This window comes from Capsicum annuum, chromosome 8 (assembly GCF_002878395.1).
Source record: "Capsicum annuum cultivar UCD-10X-F1 chromosome 8, UCD10Xv1.1, whole genome shotgun sequence".
Classification (NCBI taxonomy): Eukaryota; Viridiplantae; Streptophyta; class Magnoliopsida; order Solanales; family Solanaceae; genus Capsicum; species Capsicum annuum.
Window position 1 is genome coordinate 6,209,406 of NC_061118.1, and position 18,760 is coordinate 6,228,165.

At 38.2% G+C, this 18,760-nt stretch overlaps 1 protein-coding gene across 3 annotated transcripts in view; it reads right to left on the reverse strand.

Annotated features, from left to right (window-relative positions):
- LOC107838879 (CHD3-type chromatin-remodeling factor PICKLE-like) overlaps nucleotides 1-18,760 on the reverse strand; it is a 79,704-nt gene that overhangs the window by 28,353 nt on the left and 32,591 nt on the right. For all 3 annotated transcript variants that reach the window (XM_016682117.2, XM_047395321.1, XM_047395320.1), the window contains exons 15-20: nucleotides 7,885-8,023; nucleotides 7,627-7,796; nucleotides 6,481-6,547; nucleotides 6,203-6,325; nucleotides 3,411-3,520; nucleotides 2,466-2,547 (exon numbers count right to left, since the gene is read on the reverse strand). In XM_016682117.2, the coding sequence (XP_016537603.2) occupies nucleotides 2,466-2,547; nucleotides 3,411-3,520; nucleotides 6,203-6,325; nucleotides 6,481-6,547; nucleotides 7,627-7,796; nucleotides 7,885-8,023 (691 nt within the window). The remainder of the gene's footprint in view (nucleotides 1-2,465; nucleotides 2,548-3,410; nucleotides 3,521-6,202; nucleotides 6,326-6,480; nucleotides 6,548-7,626; nucleotides 7,797-7,884; nucleotides 8,024-18,760) is intronic.

The window sequence follows — 18,760 nt, forward strand, 5'->3', positions numbered from 1 at the left end:
GAGGTTGTCGGTATGATTTTTGATCCCTTTCCTTTTTATGGTAAACTGTCTTATTGATGGTTATCTCATGGTTAGACATTATGGTTCGGGACCCTGATTATGTCAGCACTAGCTTTCCTATTTGGTTAGGATGCCTTGAGATGTTAGTTTGGCTACCTTAAGTTATTACCTTGAGTAGTCCTATATATATGGTACCACCGTATATCTCTCTCTTCCTTGTCTATTCATGTTGTATATGTATTATTTGGCCTCGTATACTATTATATAACTTTCTTTCACTCTTCCTTTGTACATTGATTAATGATATACGGTATTACACTTTAGACCCTGATTAGTATTTTAATAGAATAGTTTATCCTTATTGCTGCTCCATTAGCTTTATCATATTGTCTTTCGGATAGATAGATGCTTGTAGTTATATTTCTACCTTACATGTTATTTATGCTTGCCTTATCTTTGGAGCTCAGTTGGTTGATGCCTACTAAGTACCACGTGTTTGGTCTCATACTACACTTCTGCCGCCTACAGATCATAGTACGAGTTCTCATCATTGATGTGTGCATTGTGCGGAGCAGCTATGGATAAGAGATTTGGGGTGAGCTCCTTACGTTCGGAGTATTACTACTTTCCCTCTTATTGATTAGACTGACCTCTACGTTGTATTTAGAGACGTCTTGTAAATTTTTTTGGGATAACCAAGGTGTCCGGCCCAACTTACACACACCTCGACTAATTTCACGGGATACCTACCGTCTCCCACCAGCAACAGGTAACACCAAGGCTAGAACAGATGGAAAGAAATCACCTAATGTTCGTCGCTTTTTGGAATTGAATCTGAGACCTCCTTGTGTTCAACTCAACTCCACTGAACCACTAAGCCACAACCCTTGGGTGCGAGACGGTTTGTACTTATATTTACTTTGTATTTCACTTTATACTCTTGGAGTTGTCTCATTTGTTAACCCTTTATTTAACTTCATTCCCGATGTTTTCTTTCATTCATAATAGATAGCCTGTTACTAGTTGTTCCGGATTATGGGTTGACTTACCTACTGGTGGGTCATAATAGGTGTCATCATGACCTGAAAAATTGGATCGTGGCAATGAGATGGGAGAATTTCAAAGCCTGATCGAGATATTGTATGGGCAGATCACAACACACACTTCATCGAATACGGCGAGATAGGAGGGGTGGACTGTTCATTGTTAAGTCCTATGACCCGAGTTTATTAGGGTATTGGTCAATCTAGATCCCCAGGGTGCCAGGATGGTGTGTTTCATTGTGTGGTTGGCAACTAGAGGAAAGATTTTGACTGCAGAAAATTAAACAAAATGAAAAATCAACAATCTGAGGTGGTGTGAGGTCTACAAGCTCCAACAAAGATGTGAATCCTCTCCTATTGCATTGTGAAGTGGCTACTAATTAGTGGTTGGTGGTCCTTAGCGGGTGTGGAGTACAATGGCTGATGTCGGGCACAGTGATGGAAGCATTGCAATGTTAGGAGTTAAGGTTGCGGAAAAAGAGCCCAAGGGTATGAGATGTCGTGCCAATGAAGAACTGCAAAACAGTAGAGAACCGTATTCTGCTTTAGGTTTCTCTACTTTTTTCGATATACGACTTGTATACGGGATTTTTTTCGTATCGTTTATAAGATACTTTACCTTACCACAAAACACTATACAATTGTCAACTAACTAAGATTCATTAGTAAAATTAAATATATTTCTTTTGGTGCTCAATTATATGTACCTATGCATTTATCATCTGCAAGATACCTCACCAATATAAGAATAGAACTAACATGTATGCTACAAGTTAAACACTAGAGAACAATTATACTTTATGAGAAGTGCCTTCTTTAGTGACTAATCATAGTTTGCTTTTTGATTTTACTAAGACAGTTCATTTCACATGTATTATTTCATTTTTTCTTTTTTTGGAGTAATTACTTTAATCAAATGTCTTAATGTAACCATTAATGCACTACACTTAGCTAATGTATGGTTGTTTTTAAGCCGCGGTTAATAAAAGGAAAAAAATGCCCAAGAAAAAAAGAAAAGAAGCAACAAGGCTCCTAGCACACAGGCGAAAAGTGAAGTGCCCACTTCTTTGAGGTGAAAAACGAATTAAAAACAATACAAAAGATACCTGAACATATACGAAGTTAGTGCTTATAACATCATCACTAGTACTACAACCATCATTACTATTTTCAACATCTAATACATAATAGCATATATTAATCCCAACACAATTCAAACATCATTAATATATAAGTAGAACAAGCCCATGGAAGCATTATTTCAATTGTAAAGTTATATTTCAGTTTTCAATGTGCCAAACACGATAGAGGAATAATTTGCAACACCTTACTTTAGTGAATCCTGTTATGATTTGAGTCAATTGCAAGAGTAATTCTACAAAATCAGTTTCCGGTCATAAAATGCTAAGAGTAGATAAAAACCTTAAAAGCTTTAAGAAACGAATCCTCCTCTTCATCATTCACTGCAGCATCCTCATCTCTAACTTGCTCACGATCAAGTAGTCTAAAAAATAATAGAATGAAAAAATTACTTGAATTGTATATTTTATAAAAAACATATACTCCCCGTCCTAATTTATGTGGCACCGCTCGAGTTGGCACTAAGTTTAAGAAAAAAAAGGAAAGATTTCTAATACTTGCGGTCCAAAACCAAACCTTAGATATTTCTGTGGCTATAACTCATTTCAGTGTAAAAGGGGAATTTTAAAGTTACGTTATTTCTAATTATAAAAAGGGGCCATTCTTTTTGGGACAAACTAAAAAGGAAAAAGTGCCACATAAATTTGGGATGAAGGCAATAGTACTTAGGTACTCCGTCAACCCAACAAATTCGACCCTGTTTGACCTGCGTGTAATTTCAGAATAAAATGTTTGGAAAAAAATAGTACATTGAATTTGGTATTCGTGCTAAAAATTATTGTTTAAAATGTGAAACACTGAGCAGTACAGAAAACTGTAGAATATGTATAGAAACAATATGAACTATTACCTTCATCTTGGAAAGAAATGGTGAGGTTAGGAGTACGACGGTGAAATCACTCAAATTTTAGTTTAACTTTGAATATTGATTCCTTTTTCACTCAAATTTATTTATTTAGAAACTACACTGCATAATTTGTTGTAATTAACAATACTTCTTAAATGTAGCAGAATAACAAGGGAGAAATATTTTCCATTTTAAGGATAGGTCAGATTGTTGGAATGCATCAAAAAGGAAGGTCCTACTTGCTGAGATGGTGGGAGATGTACAATCCAAAATTTTGAAAAGCCATACCCCAAAATTATTTTTAAAAAGAGAAACTGAATAAGGAATCTCTGGGTAAACAGAACTTACCTATCAATTTTTTTCATGTAAGTAAAACTAACCTATCTATTGCAGCATCATCATAGTGAATTTGTCGGGATTTTCCAGCCTCGTCATTGTCATCAGCAAATAATTCTTTTGATCCATACCTTATGATGTCATCCAATTCTTCCTGCATTAGGGAACCACTCAAGATGGAAGGTACATCAGTATTATTGTTGTACAAGGAGAAAGCAGAGAAGTAACTATTATTCCTAAGGAGACTTTTAAAGAAGGATGGGAGAAGATTGCATTATAGATAGAAAGATTCATTAATGCTACATATACGACAGATAGAAGCCGGGTATGGATTCGTTTTTTGGGGCTTCCTAAGAATCTATTGTCTCGAAAGGTTTTGGAAGAAATAGGAATTGTTAGAATATGAGTAGGAATAGGAATAGCATATAAAATCCTACTTGGAAAAGGATTGTAATGTAGTGTCCTATTAGGAAAAGGATTGGAATGTATTGTCTATAAATAGAGCCTCAATGTAATAATGTAGTTACAACAATTCAATAATATTTTTCTCTAATATTTTTTCACACAGGAATTTTTTGTGGTGGATGTATTGAAACTGAAAAAAAAAAAACAGCTTAAGAAATCATTTGCGACGATGGGCGAGGTTTAAAGCGAGGGGAGATGGAGGAAACGCTCCAAAGGAAGTGGAGGTTGAAAGCAACGAGTATGTTCACAACACCATTTTGATTTGGTGTGCAATTCCGGCAAGAGTAGCGGTCGGAGACAAACTTGGTGATAAAAGCTCTATAGTAGCTATGAAATATAGGGCCAAAAAATCCTATAAAAAGGGGGCTGAGGGGAATGGACATCACATCAGACCCTAGATCACGTGGGCCTAAGTTGCTCAAACTCGGGTGTGAATGTCCAATACAGGTGCGGATGCGGATCAGGAGGTCAGATCCTTCATGATCCAAATTTTAAGATTCACGGATATGAATCTTTTTCAGGCCCAACTGATCTATAATAATTATAAGGAGTCAAGACCATCTGGAATCTTATATGATCCTGATCCCATGCTTTTTGAGATACAAACACACCCAACACCTAAAGAAGTCTTGATTATTCTCCCTGCAAACAATACAGGAAACATCACAACTCAAATTCACCCTGTTCATGCCTTCAATTCCCCAGGAATAGTTAAAAGATCAGAGCAAAGACAACGCATTGAAGAAGGAAATATTCTCACAAAATGCCCAGCCGACATCAAGTATGCAACTAAGTGAAGTTACAGGGGAACATTGATGGGTGATTGAACGTGCAGAACCTATAAATGCACAATTTCATGATGCTGAGATGGATGCGACTCTCAGCCTCTCTACCTCCACAAGGCAGGGGTAAGGTCTGCATATACTTTCTCCCCAAACTCCACTTATGTGGGGTCTCACTAAATATGTTGATGTTATTGTTGAGATGGATGCAACTCTCTGGGGGCATAGCAACAAAATTAAATTGATCAATTAATTGGGAAGGGGTGTCAAGGGGTGCAAAAAGAAGTCCTTTGCTAATTCTCCAGAAAACTGACAGCAAGAGGAAGAGAACAATCTAGTGCCAAAGAATTTGTCAATTCCAAGATGGAAAGATTCACAAGAAATTAAGTAGGTGTTTGGCCGTGAAGACCAAAAAATTTCAGAGTTGGAGTCTGTGTTGGAGTTGAAGTTGGAGGTGTCTTTTTGATGGTGCTGTCAACTTTCCAGTGCTCCAACATTCAAAAACTTCCCTGATAGTATTGGGCATTACCCATCTGAGACCAAAATGGGTGAGGAACATGTGCCATAAATCTGCTACAGCAGGGCAGTGCAAATACAGATGGCTATGAGTTTCTGCTTATTTGTAACGCATGTAGCATCTATTCAGACTCTGAATCTTCCTCCTTGCAAGGTTGTCTTGTGTTAAACTGGCTTCATGCATTGCTGTCCAGCTGAAGCAAACAATTTTGAGTGGAAGTTTTAACTTTCCAGATTAGTTTCCAAGGCCAATCAACAGTGATAGCGTCTGATCCATTGCCAACTTAGAAGAAGAAAGTCTTAACCTAGATGTGTTCATGATCTAAATTCTAAGATTTCAGTGTATGGATGCGGGGATTCCGCTAAAAATATATCAAATATCTAAAAATAGAGTTATAAAATTATGCCTAAATTATGGTGGACTATTTGAAAGGAAAGGAATGCACGAATTATTTAGAGCAGGTTTGAATATATATATAAGGGCTCATAACGGACGGAAGATCAAAATATGGTGTGGAAAAACCAAAATCAATATTATCAAGTACAAATGCAGCTCCTTACTCTTTTTTTTCCTTGTGTTACATAGCTATTGCAAATGATATAGAGGTCATGATACACTTCTTAAAGTTCATTGCACATTCAACAGTGGATATTGACCAGTAAATATCTTTAAAGCACCTTCTGGTTATACAATTATATTTTAACAAAAAAATAAACATATGCTTAAAGTACGGTTTCACCCTAGATTTTATTAGACTCCAGAGATCACTATATCTGTCTCGAATTTCTCTATCGATTTTCATCAAAGTACCGAAAATTGATTGACCATATCCAGTATGGATCCCACACCACACCCACAACCATGTCAGTATCAACATGGGTGTGGCAGCGAAAACGAAGAGTCGCGCAACATAGAATACACCCTCCCTTCAGCACATTTTGACTGGTAAAACGGGTGAAGATCAGACTGCAATTGTAGCAGGTACAAGATATCCAAGACTATCTACCTTATATACCAACGTATATTTGTGTGGTCTTAATGTACATTAAACTCAAGCTTGTGAATACGTTACCTGATTGATGTTTTGAGCTTTGAGCCGTCCAACAACGAGATGTTCTAAAATCATTTTCTTCTTGGTCATCTGCATCATTCTTTCTTCAATCGTTCCTCTTGTTATGAGTCGGAAGATCATCACCTGGAACAGCCACAAATATAAACTATCCACTCATATATAGGTCAAGAATTCAATAAACAAATTCAGTCCATCTCCATTTTTGAAATGGAAATGAGGGCTAAAAGGCTTATTATCACTTTGGGTGGGGTGGGGTTTGGGGAAGCAAGATGCACAACCTTATTTGTTTGTCCAAGCCGATGAGCTCTAGCCATTGCTTGTAGATCAGCATGGGGATTCCAGTCACTGAGATGAACATCCAAGTAAGATATCAGCTAGTAATCAGAGGCATCTGGAAACTAAAGTAGCAGAAATTCGTTCCTCCACAAACTCTTTTGTTTCAGGGAGATTCCTGAAATGGACCAGCAACATGAAGTTCCAACATGGAGAATCCAATTGTCTAATGTTTTCGCTTCGTGCAGATTCACTTCACTATGCTTAACAATAGACATTTATCAAAGTTTTAACAACGCGTTTACCAACAGAATCTTATCATTCTTCTCACAGCCATATTCCTAATTTACTGACTAAAAAGCTCATAAATTGAAAGTAAAGCAACAAAGATTTGCTCAAATAGCTCTAATATTCTTGTGCCACATTTTTATTGAGGTATTACACTAGGTATGTTGTTATATTCTTGTGCCACATTTCTTTTGAGGTACTACAAGTCTTCTTGCATTGTCGTTCATGCACATAATTTTTAATACTAAGGGCTCCTACGACCAAGTAAGGCCCCACAAGTTTTTGTTAAAACTGGTCAGTGTCACAAATAAAAGAGAAACAGAGGGGAACCATAAAAGAGGACAAATGAAGAGCAATGCAGGTTGTTTTCTTTTAAGTTCTTGCAACCTCCAACGAACTGAAATTTATGGGAAGAGATTAACATTCTCAGGAGTCATGACACAAGGATGAAAATTTAAAAAAAAAAATGGCATGGTCATACCTTCCCAGGGTTTTCAAGGAAGCGGGTGATATTTGTTTCTAGGACTGAATTTGGGAAGAACAACAGGAAGCAATGAGGGTGAGGTTGGAATTTTGGTAGAGATCCTTATAGAATTTGAGTTATAATAAACCATTTGATGCAAAAACTGCAAGGCTTTGGTCCAGTGGAATGAGCACGAGTTCTGTGTAGTTTAGTGCATCTTCATGAGTCCAAATCCTACCATAAACAAAAGCCTAATGTTTAAGGGAAGAAAGGCATAAGAGGAGGCATTATCCATTGTATTTCAAACTGTTCGCATTGACCATTGGAGATGCCTCTATTATAAATCAGTAAAGCAGCTACTTTTGAAAAAGGAGATAGTCTAGTGGAACAATAAAATTACCTGTCATAAATAATTACTGTATCAGCAGTTGCAAGGTTTATTCCTAAACCCCCTGCCCTAGTTGAAAGCAGGAAACAAAATCTTGAAGAATTCCTAGCATTAAATCGATCAATTCGGATTTGTCTCTCAGCTCCGCCAACTTTTCCATCAATCCGTTCATATTGCCATTTCTGAAAAATTAACTGGTAAGAGTGCTAAACTCCAAATAGTGAAGGCGGGGTTCAATAAATAATTTTGTAAACATGTTTGAATCCATACCCTGTAATTACAGTAATCTTCTAGCAAATCAAGCATATGCTGAAACTGAGAATATATAAGAACTCTGTGACCTTGTTCTTTAAGCCTAACCATCATCTTGTCCAGAAGTTGCAATTTTCCAGAAGATTCCAGCAGCTGTCTGTTAAATAAAAACAAGCCATATAGAAGATTATTTATAAGATGCCAACAGAAAGAGCATAATGAAATTTTTAAAGCTAAGGGACCTTTCGTGTTCCTCGGGTCAATAGTCACGCTGCTGAGACGATGTATAAGACTTAAAATTTCAATAGATGGATTATTCCACTATGAGGTAGTGGTATGGTCTATGTAAACTCTACCCTCCCCGAACCCCACTTTGTGGGAATACACTGGGTATGTTGTTGGTGGTGGTGGAGGAGGATTATTCCACTAACGACAGAAAAAAAGAATTTCTTCTTCCAACAGTAGCACTACACTCTAAGTTTGGATGGTATCATATGGAAATACAAGAATTTTAAATGTAACTTTTCAAGGGGGACTGGCACATCGGAATCCAGAGAAAGTCGCGCGACTGACAATGAGAGAACATTTTGACCCAAAAAGAAATGAGATAGAAATAGAACAAGTGAAAACAACATTGCCATCTCATTACTCGAGTTTAACTCCCACACATCATCTCTTCCCCGACAAAAAGTTTCCACTGGCACCACCACCTCTAGGACGACCTTTCAATTTCCTCACCTCCTCATCCCCATCAATTAACCCATTACAACTTTACCCCTTCCAATCACTTGCCCACCCCAGCTCCTTGGGATCCCCAAATCTCGGTCCCGCATGTCCACCACTGTAACAACCTGATTTTTTTGGTGATTTTTGTGAAATATTCATTTCGGTGTGATTTGACCATTTTACCCCTCCGTAGTTTTTTTGTGGTATTTTTGGGGCGTGGGAATGATTGGCATTGTTCTCGATGCATTTTGGTGTGATTTATGTGAAATTGTGGTTTTTGGTGGCTTTGAGAGCCTTATAGTTGACTTCGATCAACATTTATTGATTTGGCATCGGCTGGCAAGCGTCGGCATATCCGGAACGTTGATTTTAGGTTGGTATCATGGTTGGTGTGGTTTTATGGCTTTTAAATCTCATTTTGACCCTCGGTTCAAAAAGTTGTGAAATTAGGTTTCGAGGGTCAAATTTGTAAAACGACCTTTTTTTCGAAAATCTGATATCGTCATCGAGTCTGGAGCATCAAATTTGATAGGGTAGCATATTTCGTTTGCGTTCACGGAATTTCGAATAAATCCTGAGGGATCAGAAACTTGGACGCTATATATACCCATGTTCCTCCTTTTTTTTCCCTTATTTTTGAGACTTCTGTAAAAACGACGTTTTTTTCAAAAATCTGATATCGTCATTGAGTTCGAAGCATTGAATTATAGGGTTGAATATTTTGTTTGCGTTACGGGATTCCGGATAAATCCCGAGGGGTCAGCGGAAACTTGAAACCTATATATACCCATGTTTCTTCCTTTTTTCTTTTTGAGACTTGGAGCTTAAGGTTTCACACTTTTGAGCAATTTTTTCCATTTCTAAGCTTGAGTAAGCTTCTAAACAACTATTCCAACTACTTTACTCCAATTTTATCATATAATTCTTATTTTAACGCGGATAAAAGTGGAAAATTGGAGATTTTTTTGGCCCGGAAGGCCTAAAACTTGTATTGCTTCGATTCAAACCCCGTTTTCACTTGGATAAGTTTCTAATCTTATAGTTATCAGTTTTCTCTCAATTTCATCTTCAAAACAACTTCAAATTCTTGATTTCAAAAAGGATTTTCGAGGATTTTGTCGGTAAAGCTTAAACATGATTTTTTTTCAATTTGGACCTCGTTTTCGCTTGGATTTTCAGTTGAAAACTCCTAAAAACATGGGGAACATGTTTCAAAGATAAAATTATAATTTTGCCCTTCTTCTTTGAAAATGCGTTTCGGGAATTCATTTTGACTCCGACTTGAAAATAAGCAATATGGGTATCGTTGGCTTTCTTTTGACGCATAGATTTTATATTTCTATGTTTGAGTCGATTCTGAGTCTGTTCGGGAGGAGTAAGGCATCGGAGGAAAGGCTTGCGGACCAATTTTCGGCATACAAGGTAGGTTAAGGCTTAACTTTCTTCAGACTGGGTTGGGTAGTGAATAACAACAACAACAACAAACCAAGTGTATTCCCACATAGTAAGGTCTGGGGAGGGTAAGATGTACGCAGTCCATACCTCTACCTCTAAAGAAGTAGAAAGGTTGTTTCCGTGGGTTGGGTAGTGAATGTTGATACAAAATCATGTCAAAGGTGTGAGAACTAATCATGAAAATGGATTTATTATCGTGTTGTGCCCGTGTGGAGGCCTATATAATGATGTTATTAGATGGTCTTGGTATACTATTTGCTATGTGTGACCGTGGGGCTTGTGTACATGAAATTAGTTGTCTTGATTGATGAAAAAGCCTAATGTGGTATCAATGGTGTATTTTTATATGTTTTATTCTGTTGGCATATGGTTTATGTTGAAATTCATGGATGGTTGAAAACATTGAGTGGATTGTTGGCTCACTTGGGTGGTATATTGGTTGGACATGAAAATACCCATTCTGGTTGGTTGTGAGCATTACACCCTGATATCATATACATTTATGAAAGATTGGTACCACCGTGGAAATACTGAAAACACTAGCTTTTTCTGACAGAAAATGTGACATCTTTAAAACCCTTTACCGAAGGAAGTGCCGGAGAGGAGAAATGGATATGGATTGAATATGGATTGTATACAAGTTGACGAACCCCCCTTGGGTCCTACATTGGGAAGTTTTAGCTCTGTAGGTATACACGGAGGTTGTGCGACAACCTCGTGCATCACATCAGCATTATCATCATTACCGTTATCGTCGTCATCATCTTCATTGCATTTGTGTTACATTGTGCCTTTATTTGTGTTGCATTATCTCTCTTGATGTATACCTATCTATGTGTAGTCCCTTCTGTAGTACTTGTAGGTGTGATATTGGTTTATTTGTATTCCTTCCTTGCATTTGCTATGATGTATGTCATTACTATAGAACTGAAATGGTGTGGGCTACCGTTGTGGGACATTTCCTGATTGCAAGCGACGTGCCCTTGGTATGTATTTTATATGCTTTATTTTCTACTTTGCTCAGTCGGCCTATGATACCTACTTAGTACAAGTGGACCGTACTCACCCCTACTGCGCCCTTTCGGTGCAGATCCTGGTTCGAGTGCGCCTCACGGCGGTTGATTCAAGCTACCTTTAGAGCTATTCAAAGTAGCGGTTACATACTTGCTGCCAAAGTTGACTGCTACCTTTCTTTATTTAGACTATGTCTTTATTCGTATTCAGAGATTCCTGTTTGGGATATCTTATGTATTTGATCTCGAGTTGTACTAGTGATGTTCTTAAACTGTGACACCGGGCTTTGGGATTATGGCATTGTTGGTTATGTCTTTCCACTTTACTATATTATGTGGTTCGGCTTCATTCTAGAAGCCTTACTTGGGTTATTGCTTTTATTTTCCCTTTTGTATCAGTTCGTGTGATGGGCTTACTTTTCAAGGTTCGCTGCGACAAGTGTCATGACCGTTGAATGTTTGGGTCGTGACACCAACCTCTCCCAGGTTGTTATAACCTTCTCTAGTTTGACAATGTTTCTTGAGGTATTTTTTGAAACGGGTAACATTTGCATTTCAATCAGTATTTCAGTAGTACTGGAAAACCATATTTGCAAATAAAAAGAAAGTATAAATCTTCCCCAGAGCTAAAACCGACTCTAGATGGACCTTAAAACATCTAGAATTGACTCAGTCTTGCTGTTCCTATTCTCAAAACATCTATCATTTCTCTCTCCATATGGTCCACCAGATACAAGCAAGAATCACCCTCCATCTATCTCTGTTTCTAGCTCCAAATCCAGCTACCTCTCAACTAAATAGAGTCTCATCAATCTTACTAGGCATGATCCAGGAGATGCCTATGACATTAAGGAAAATCTACCACATATGGTCAGTGAACTTGCAACGTAGGAAGAGATGTCTCACTGTCTCTGTATCCTTTCCACATAAAGAGCACCTGTTGGATAAAGAGATTCCCCTCTTTACCACATTGTCCAATGTCAAATTTGCCTCATTAGCTAGAAACCAAGTCAAACATTTGGTTGGTAATTTGATTCTCCAGATATGTTTCCAACGCCATTTGAGGTCTTGATTACCAATTAGATTTGTTTGCTTGTACCTTCCTTAACTTTATACTTGCCTTTAGGGGTCTTTTGGGAGAGCATGTTGAAAAAATTAATGCATGTGTGCTACTAGTACCTTGTTTGGTACATTTTTTTGCCTATATAACTAATGTTTGCATTAGTTATACACTCTATTGTATATTGAGGTATGTATTAGTAATGCACACCATTTCCTATGTATTAGTAATACAAAGACTTTACACACATGTGTTAGCTTATTAAATGACCTTAATATCCCTCAATTTCCCTCTCAAAATATTTCACAATTCCTTTTCCCAGCACTTTATTTTGCAACAGACAAAGAAGATTTACCATCTCCTAATTTCGGGCAATATCCTTAGGCAGGTAACCAGCTCCCAGCTCCACTCTTCTTTTTTGTCCCACTAAAATTTCATTCCCTCGTCTCTTCAAATATTGCGCCAAGCTAAGGGATATACCACAAGGCCAAATACTCCATACCCATTTGATTAAATGTGGGTTTGACACCGATGTATACTCAAAACATTTCACAATTTCTTTTCCCACCATTTTAATTTATAACAGTGAATTGTTGGTTTAAATAACTGCAACATATCTTTGCTTTGCTTTGCTTCGAGGGTCTTTAAAAAGATTTTAAAAAAAAATTCTTGAGACTATTTCTTGATTCTACATCTTGTATTTTATTTTTGTTTCGGCTATGTTAATTCATCAGCGTAACATTTCATGCGCAAAGACGAACGTCTTGCAAGCAATCCTAAACCTCTATATACTAGTTCGGCAATACTAATTATGTTTGAGAAGGCAAAAGAATTTTGTTGCAAAGAAAGTGTACAAAGTCAAAGAACGGTATTTTTGTAAACAAATATTTCTTTTATAGGAATAATGTAAGATATATTATTTCTAATACATCAAACAAAACAATGTATAAGAAACAATATCAACATAACTAATGCACGCATAACTAATACAAGCATTACTAATGCAAGCATTACTAATATATTCTGCATTATTCTTATACACTCTACCAAACGACCCCTTACTGTGCCCATGCCACCATAAGTAATCCTCTCCCCTTTGTAGACCTTGAAAACTCTCCAGCAACTTGTAGAGTTCAATCATTCTCAGGATTTCCCCGTCATTTAAGTGTCTTGTGAGTACCAAGTCCCACCCTTGTTCTGTCCACATTTCTGCCACTATTCTAAAGCTCACAGAACCCAACCATTTGTCATCCCATAAACTAGTTTTGCTCCCATTTTGTACCTTGACAGTTGATTGGTTGCTGAGGAAGGGCCAGAATACTCTGATAGACCTCCAAAGACTTAACACTGTAGGGGGTATTCACCTCTTTTGTTACCCATTTGTTCAGCTCTTCATACTTACTCTTGATGACCTTGCACCAGAGAGCTTGATCCTCCTGATGATATCTCCATAGCCGAATACCTCTTTTGTTACCCATTTGTTCAGCTCTTCATACTTACTCTTGATGACCTCGCGCCAGAGAGCTTGATCCTCCTGATGATATCTCCATAGCCACTTCACCTTACGAGCCTTGCTCTGATTCTTAAGGTTCTTGATGTCTAATCCGCCTGGTTTTTTGCTTCTGATGATGTTCATCCATTTGACCGGGTGAAAACCTTTCCTTTCCTTATTCCCTTGCCACAAAAACTTCGTTCTAATTTTGTCCAACCTCTGAACTACTGGCTGAGGCATATGGAATAAAGATAACATATAAGTAGGTAGAGCATCTAGTACAGAATTTATTAAAGTTGGTCTACTTCCAACGATAAATACTGTGATCTCCATCTAGCCATCAGCAAATCTGCAGCCTCCCTCTTCATCTGCCATTCTACAGTAACAGTTCAAGGGAGAACCTTCCTCTCATTATCCCATATCACCCCTACTCCACTCTCAGCCCTCACTAACAATGCCAAATTCCACTCACCAACTGTCGTCAAAGGCGAAAAGCATAAAGTTCTATTGAAACTTTAAGCACAAAGCACAGTTGAAGGCACTTTAATGAATTAAGGTGCAGATGAAGAGAGAAAATAAAAAGAAGACACAAAAATTTAATAATCCCCGCTGGAAGAATCAATTCATATAAAATAATTATATGGATCAAGGAACTGAAAAGCCAGAACTAAATAAGATACATGAAGCAAAACTACATCAATCAAGTTAAAACACAATTTTAAATCTCGAATTTTTTTATGCAAAGATGTAGTTTTAACTTTCTAATACACATTAATAACTGTTTTTATCATACTAAATTGTTTACCTTTCATTCCTTCCACTAAATATACATCCATAACTAGGCATTAACAAGGAATATATTGCTTCGCTAGTTTTATTTACTGCTTAATGCTTCACACACAGGCTTTGCAATAATTGGTTTGGTGGCTGCAATCAGAGGGCTTTGTTGAGAAGTTGAAAGGGTCTGGTAGTGCAGATTTTATCCTTACTCAGAAGTTGAAAAGCTTGAAGAAGGATATTACAATATCCAAGAAGAACTAGGGAAAACTGCTACCAAAAGATCCAAAGCTCTGAATGAATTGCTAGTTCTTGAACAAGCTGAGAAAAGAGGGAGCCTCTCACAATAGGAGATCACTCAGATGGTGGCTCTGAAATTAGAACTGCAACAGCTAGCAAAGGGGGAAGAAGTGTCATTGAAACCAAAGTCCAGATGTCTCTGACTCAGAGAAGCGAACAGGAACACCAAGTATTTTCAAAACATTGCTAACTCCCCAGAAGGCATAGCTGCATTGGTAGATTACAGGTGGGTGAAGATATCATTAGGGACAAAAGTCAAATTAAGGAGGGGGTTCTACAGATCTATGAAGAGCTATATACTGAGCGTGAGAGCTGGAGACCTACTTCAAATTTTGAAGGAATGGCCACTATCCTAGAAGAAGAAAGTCTTAACCTGGAAGCCCCTTTTTTGGAGGAAGAGGTTCTTGCAGTGATTCAGTCTTTTGCTCCAGACAAGGCACAAGGGCCTGATGGTATACAATGGCTTTGTACCAAAAATTTTGGGAATTCATCAGTGCAGACTTCATGGAAGCTCTACATCACTACCATCAAAATTGTTGGATGGTGAGATCAAGCAATGCTTCCTCCATTGCCTTGATTCCCAAGAAAAAGGAGCATTAGAAATAAGGATTATCGACCAATTAGTCTTATTGGGAGTCTTTACAAAATTGTCTCAAAAATCCTAGCAGAGAGGCTCAAAAGAGTGACGGAGAAGTTGGTCTCAAACAATCAGAATGCAAATCTAAAAGGGAGGCAAATCATTGATGCCTCTTTGATTGCAAATGAAGTTCTAGACCGGAAATTGAAAGAGGGAGGTGCAGGTATTCTATGCAAGCTGGACATCCAAAAAGCCTTCGACAAGTTGAACTGGTCCTATCTCATATTACACTACTCAAAAAGATGGCATTTGGACATAGGTGGATCAAATTCAACATCTCTACTGTCAAATACTCTATTCTAATCAACAGAAGCCTAGTCGGCTTCTATCCTCGAGAAAGAGGCCTAAGACAAGGAGACCCCCTCTCCCCTTTCCAATTCACACAGGCAATGGAGGGCTTAAGCAGGATGGCGGATACCGCTAAGCTAAGTTGCTCGGACTCGGGTGCAAGTCTCCAATACAGGCGCGGATCTAGAGGTCGAATCCTTCATGATCTAAATTTTAGGATTCGGGGACATTGGATCCAAGTATGGATACAGGAGCAGGGATTTGGCTAAAGATAATTCAAATAATTAAAAGAGTTATAGAACCTTAACTTATGAGAGATTATGTGGAGAGCATGAGGAGAAAATATTGATCATGAGGAGAATCTTGAAAGCTAATAAAAGGAAAATGACTTGACATTGAAATTTCCATATACAAGGCTTTCCATTTTCTTCAATTTCACCTTAGCTTTTGATTTGATTACAAAAATCATTGAATCTGTCCGGAATTCCTCCGTCAATTTTGGTCAAAAGTGCCCAAAATTGGTTGACCAAATCGGGCATGGATCCCCCACACACACCCATGTCGTGTCGACGTGGGCTCGGCACCTAAAGTGAAGAGTCCGAGTAATTTAGCCGCTAAGCAAGGTGCTTCAAGATTTTTTTGAAACTGGTAACATGTATTCATCGGCATTAAAGGCATGTTAGCCATCTCCAAAAGCGTGATTACATAGATAGTTAATTACAAAAGACCTAGGAAATCCACTATTTGTATTTCATCTATTATACATTGCTCTTTACACCAAAAACATAAAGTAGAAATACATTTTCCTATGATCTTCCGGATGGAATTTGATCTTCCTTTAAATATTCTCTTATTTCTCTCCTTCCATATAGTCCACCATATGCAAGCCGGAATAGTTTTCCACTATCTTTTGTCTTTTGCTTCCTCCCCTTCTAATCCAGCAACTCAACAGATCAGCAGTGTATTCTGGCATTGACCAGTTTTCTCCCACCAAGGTAATGAATAAGGACCAGACTTGGGAAGTCACCTTACAGGGTGATTGTTTGTTTCATTAGCTTCCATACAAAGAGGGCATATGGAAGCTAAATGAAATTTCCTTTTCTGTAGTGCCTCATGGGTGAGACATGCCTTCCTCACTACCAGCCAGGGAAAGCATCTCACTTTTGCGGGTGCCATGCTTCGCCAAGTGGTTTTCCAGGGCCCGCTAACTACTTTCAGGTAGCTCTAAAAGACCCATCTTGTAGACTCTGTTAACTGAAAATTTGCCATCTGTGTTGTGCCTCCATCTGATGATATCAAGCTCAAAGATAGTCCTTGTGGAAGTACCTATTCTACCAAGTTGAGCACCCACTCGTTCTACCTCCCAGTTATTCAAAAGCCTTCTGCAAATTAAGTTTCATCCCTGAGTTGTCCAAATGTCCTCTATTGTGGTGTGTTGGTTGGTGCTTATGTTGAATAGGCTGACGCCAGCTTCTTGTAATGTGCCCTCTCCATCCCAATTATCCTTCCAAAAAAGGATTTTGCTACCAAAACCAACTTGGAAGGTAGTGGTTCTCTAGGTTGGTCCAAAAAGATCGGATGGTTCTCCATAACGCAACTCCATGTGTTAGTGGCTTCATCAATACACCATTGACCATTTTGACCATACTTCAGTTGCATTACATTCTTCCATAAGGCGGGTATGTCCTCAACATATCTCTATAGCCATTCCTTGAGTAGGCTATTATTTTGAAGTTTCATATGCCTAACCCCCATACCTCCATGATTTTTGCTCTGTTGCAATTTCACCAAGTTGAAACCTTTGTGCTCCTTGTTGCCATGCCATAAGAAGTTTCTTCTCAACCTGTCTAGGGCTTTGAGAACTTTAGCAGGCATAGGAAAAAGCGACATTACATAAGTTGGTAAAGATAAGTCGGCCCCTAGAGATAGGTATTGTGCCTTCCACATGCAAGTTTCTTTTCTGTTTTCTCTATGACGATTTCCCAAATCTCTAGTGCCTTGTGCTTTGCCCCCACTAGAAGTCCAAGGTAAATCGTAGGAAGTTTTTCCACGCCACAGCTCAAAATATTGGCTAGAGTCTGAATTAGTGTAACCTCATTTTTAGGGAAGATGCTGCTTTTCGTCCAGTTTATCATTAGGCCTGAGATTGCTTTAAATACGACTAACATTAGTCTCAAGAAACTGATTTGCTTACTGGTAGCATCACAAAAAACTAATGTGTCATTAGCATAGAGTAAATGACATATCTTCAACACCTCTTTTAGCCATCTTTTTTGTATTGCAATATTTATTATGCTATTGAGCCCTTCCATGGCTATGATGAATAGAAACGGAGATAGGGGATCCCTTTGTCTTAGCCCTCTTTCTACCGGAAAAAACCAACTGGTTCTCCATTCACCAAAATTGAGAGCCGGGTGGTTTTAATGCAAAAACTAATGCAATTTAGTCATCTACTTCCAAAGTCCATTTGCCCTAGAATGTTGAATAAGAATTTCCAATTGATATGATCAAATGCCTTCTCAATGTCTAGTTTGCACATCACCCCTGGATTTGTGCCTCTCAGTCTAGTGTCAGCACAATCACTTGCTATCATTGTTGCATCCATGATTTGCCTTCCTTTACTAAAGGCCAGTGGGTTGATCAGCTTGTCTATCACCTTCTTCAACCTTTCAGCTAGTACTTTGGCAATGATCTTGTACATTCCAGTGATGAGTGATGAGACTTATTGATCAGAAATCTCTCAATTCAGTGGCGCCCACCTTCTTTGGGATTAGAGCTACAAATGTTGCATTGGAACTCTTTTTAAAGACCTGTCATGAGTGAAAGTTTAGAGTGAATAGTATGTCTGATTCCAATAGTTCCCAAAAAGTAACGAAGAATGACATTGGAAATCCAGGCCTGGAGCTTTGTCTGATGCACACTGTTTAAGCCACTCTAGTACTTCATCTTCTTCAAATTGCCTTTCCAACCATACTTGTTCTCCTATAGGTATCCTGGTATTCCTTTTAAGAATGAAATCAGGTCTCAATTCTCGGATTCCTTGTATAGTTTCTAATAAAAGCTCACTATGGAGTTTTTTATGCTTTCAGGAACAGTGACTTCGACCCCCTCCGCCTTGAGCATGTCAATACAGTTGAATCTTCTAT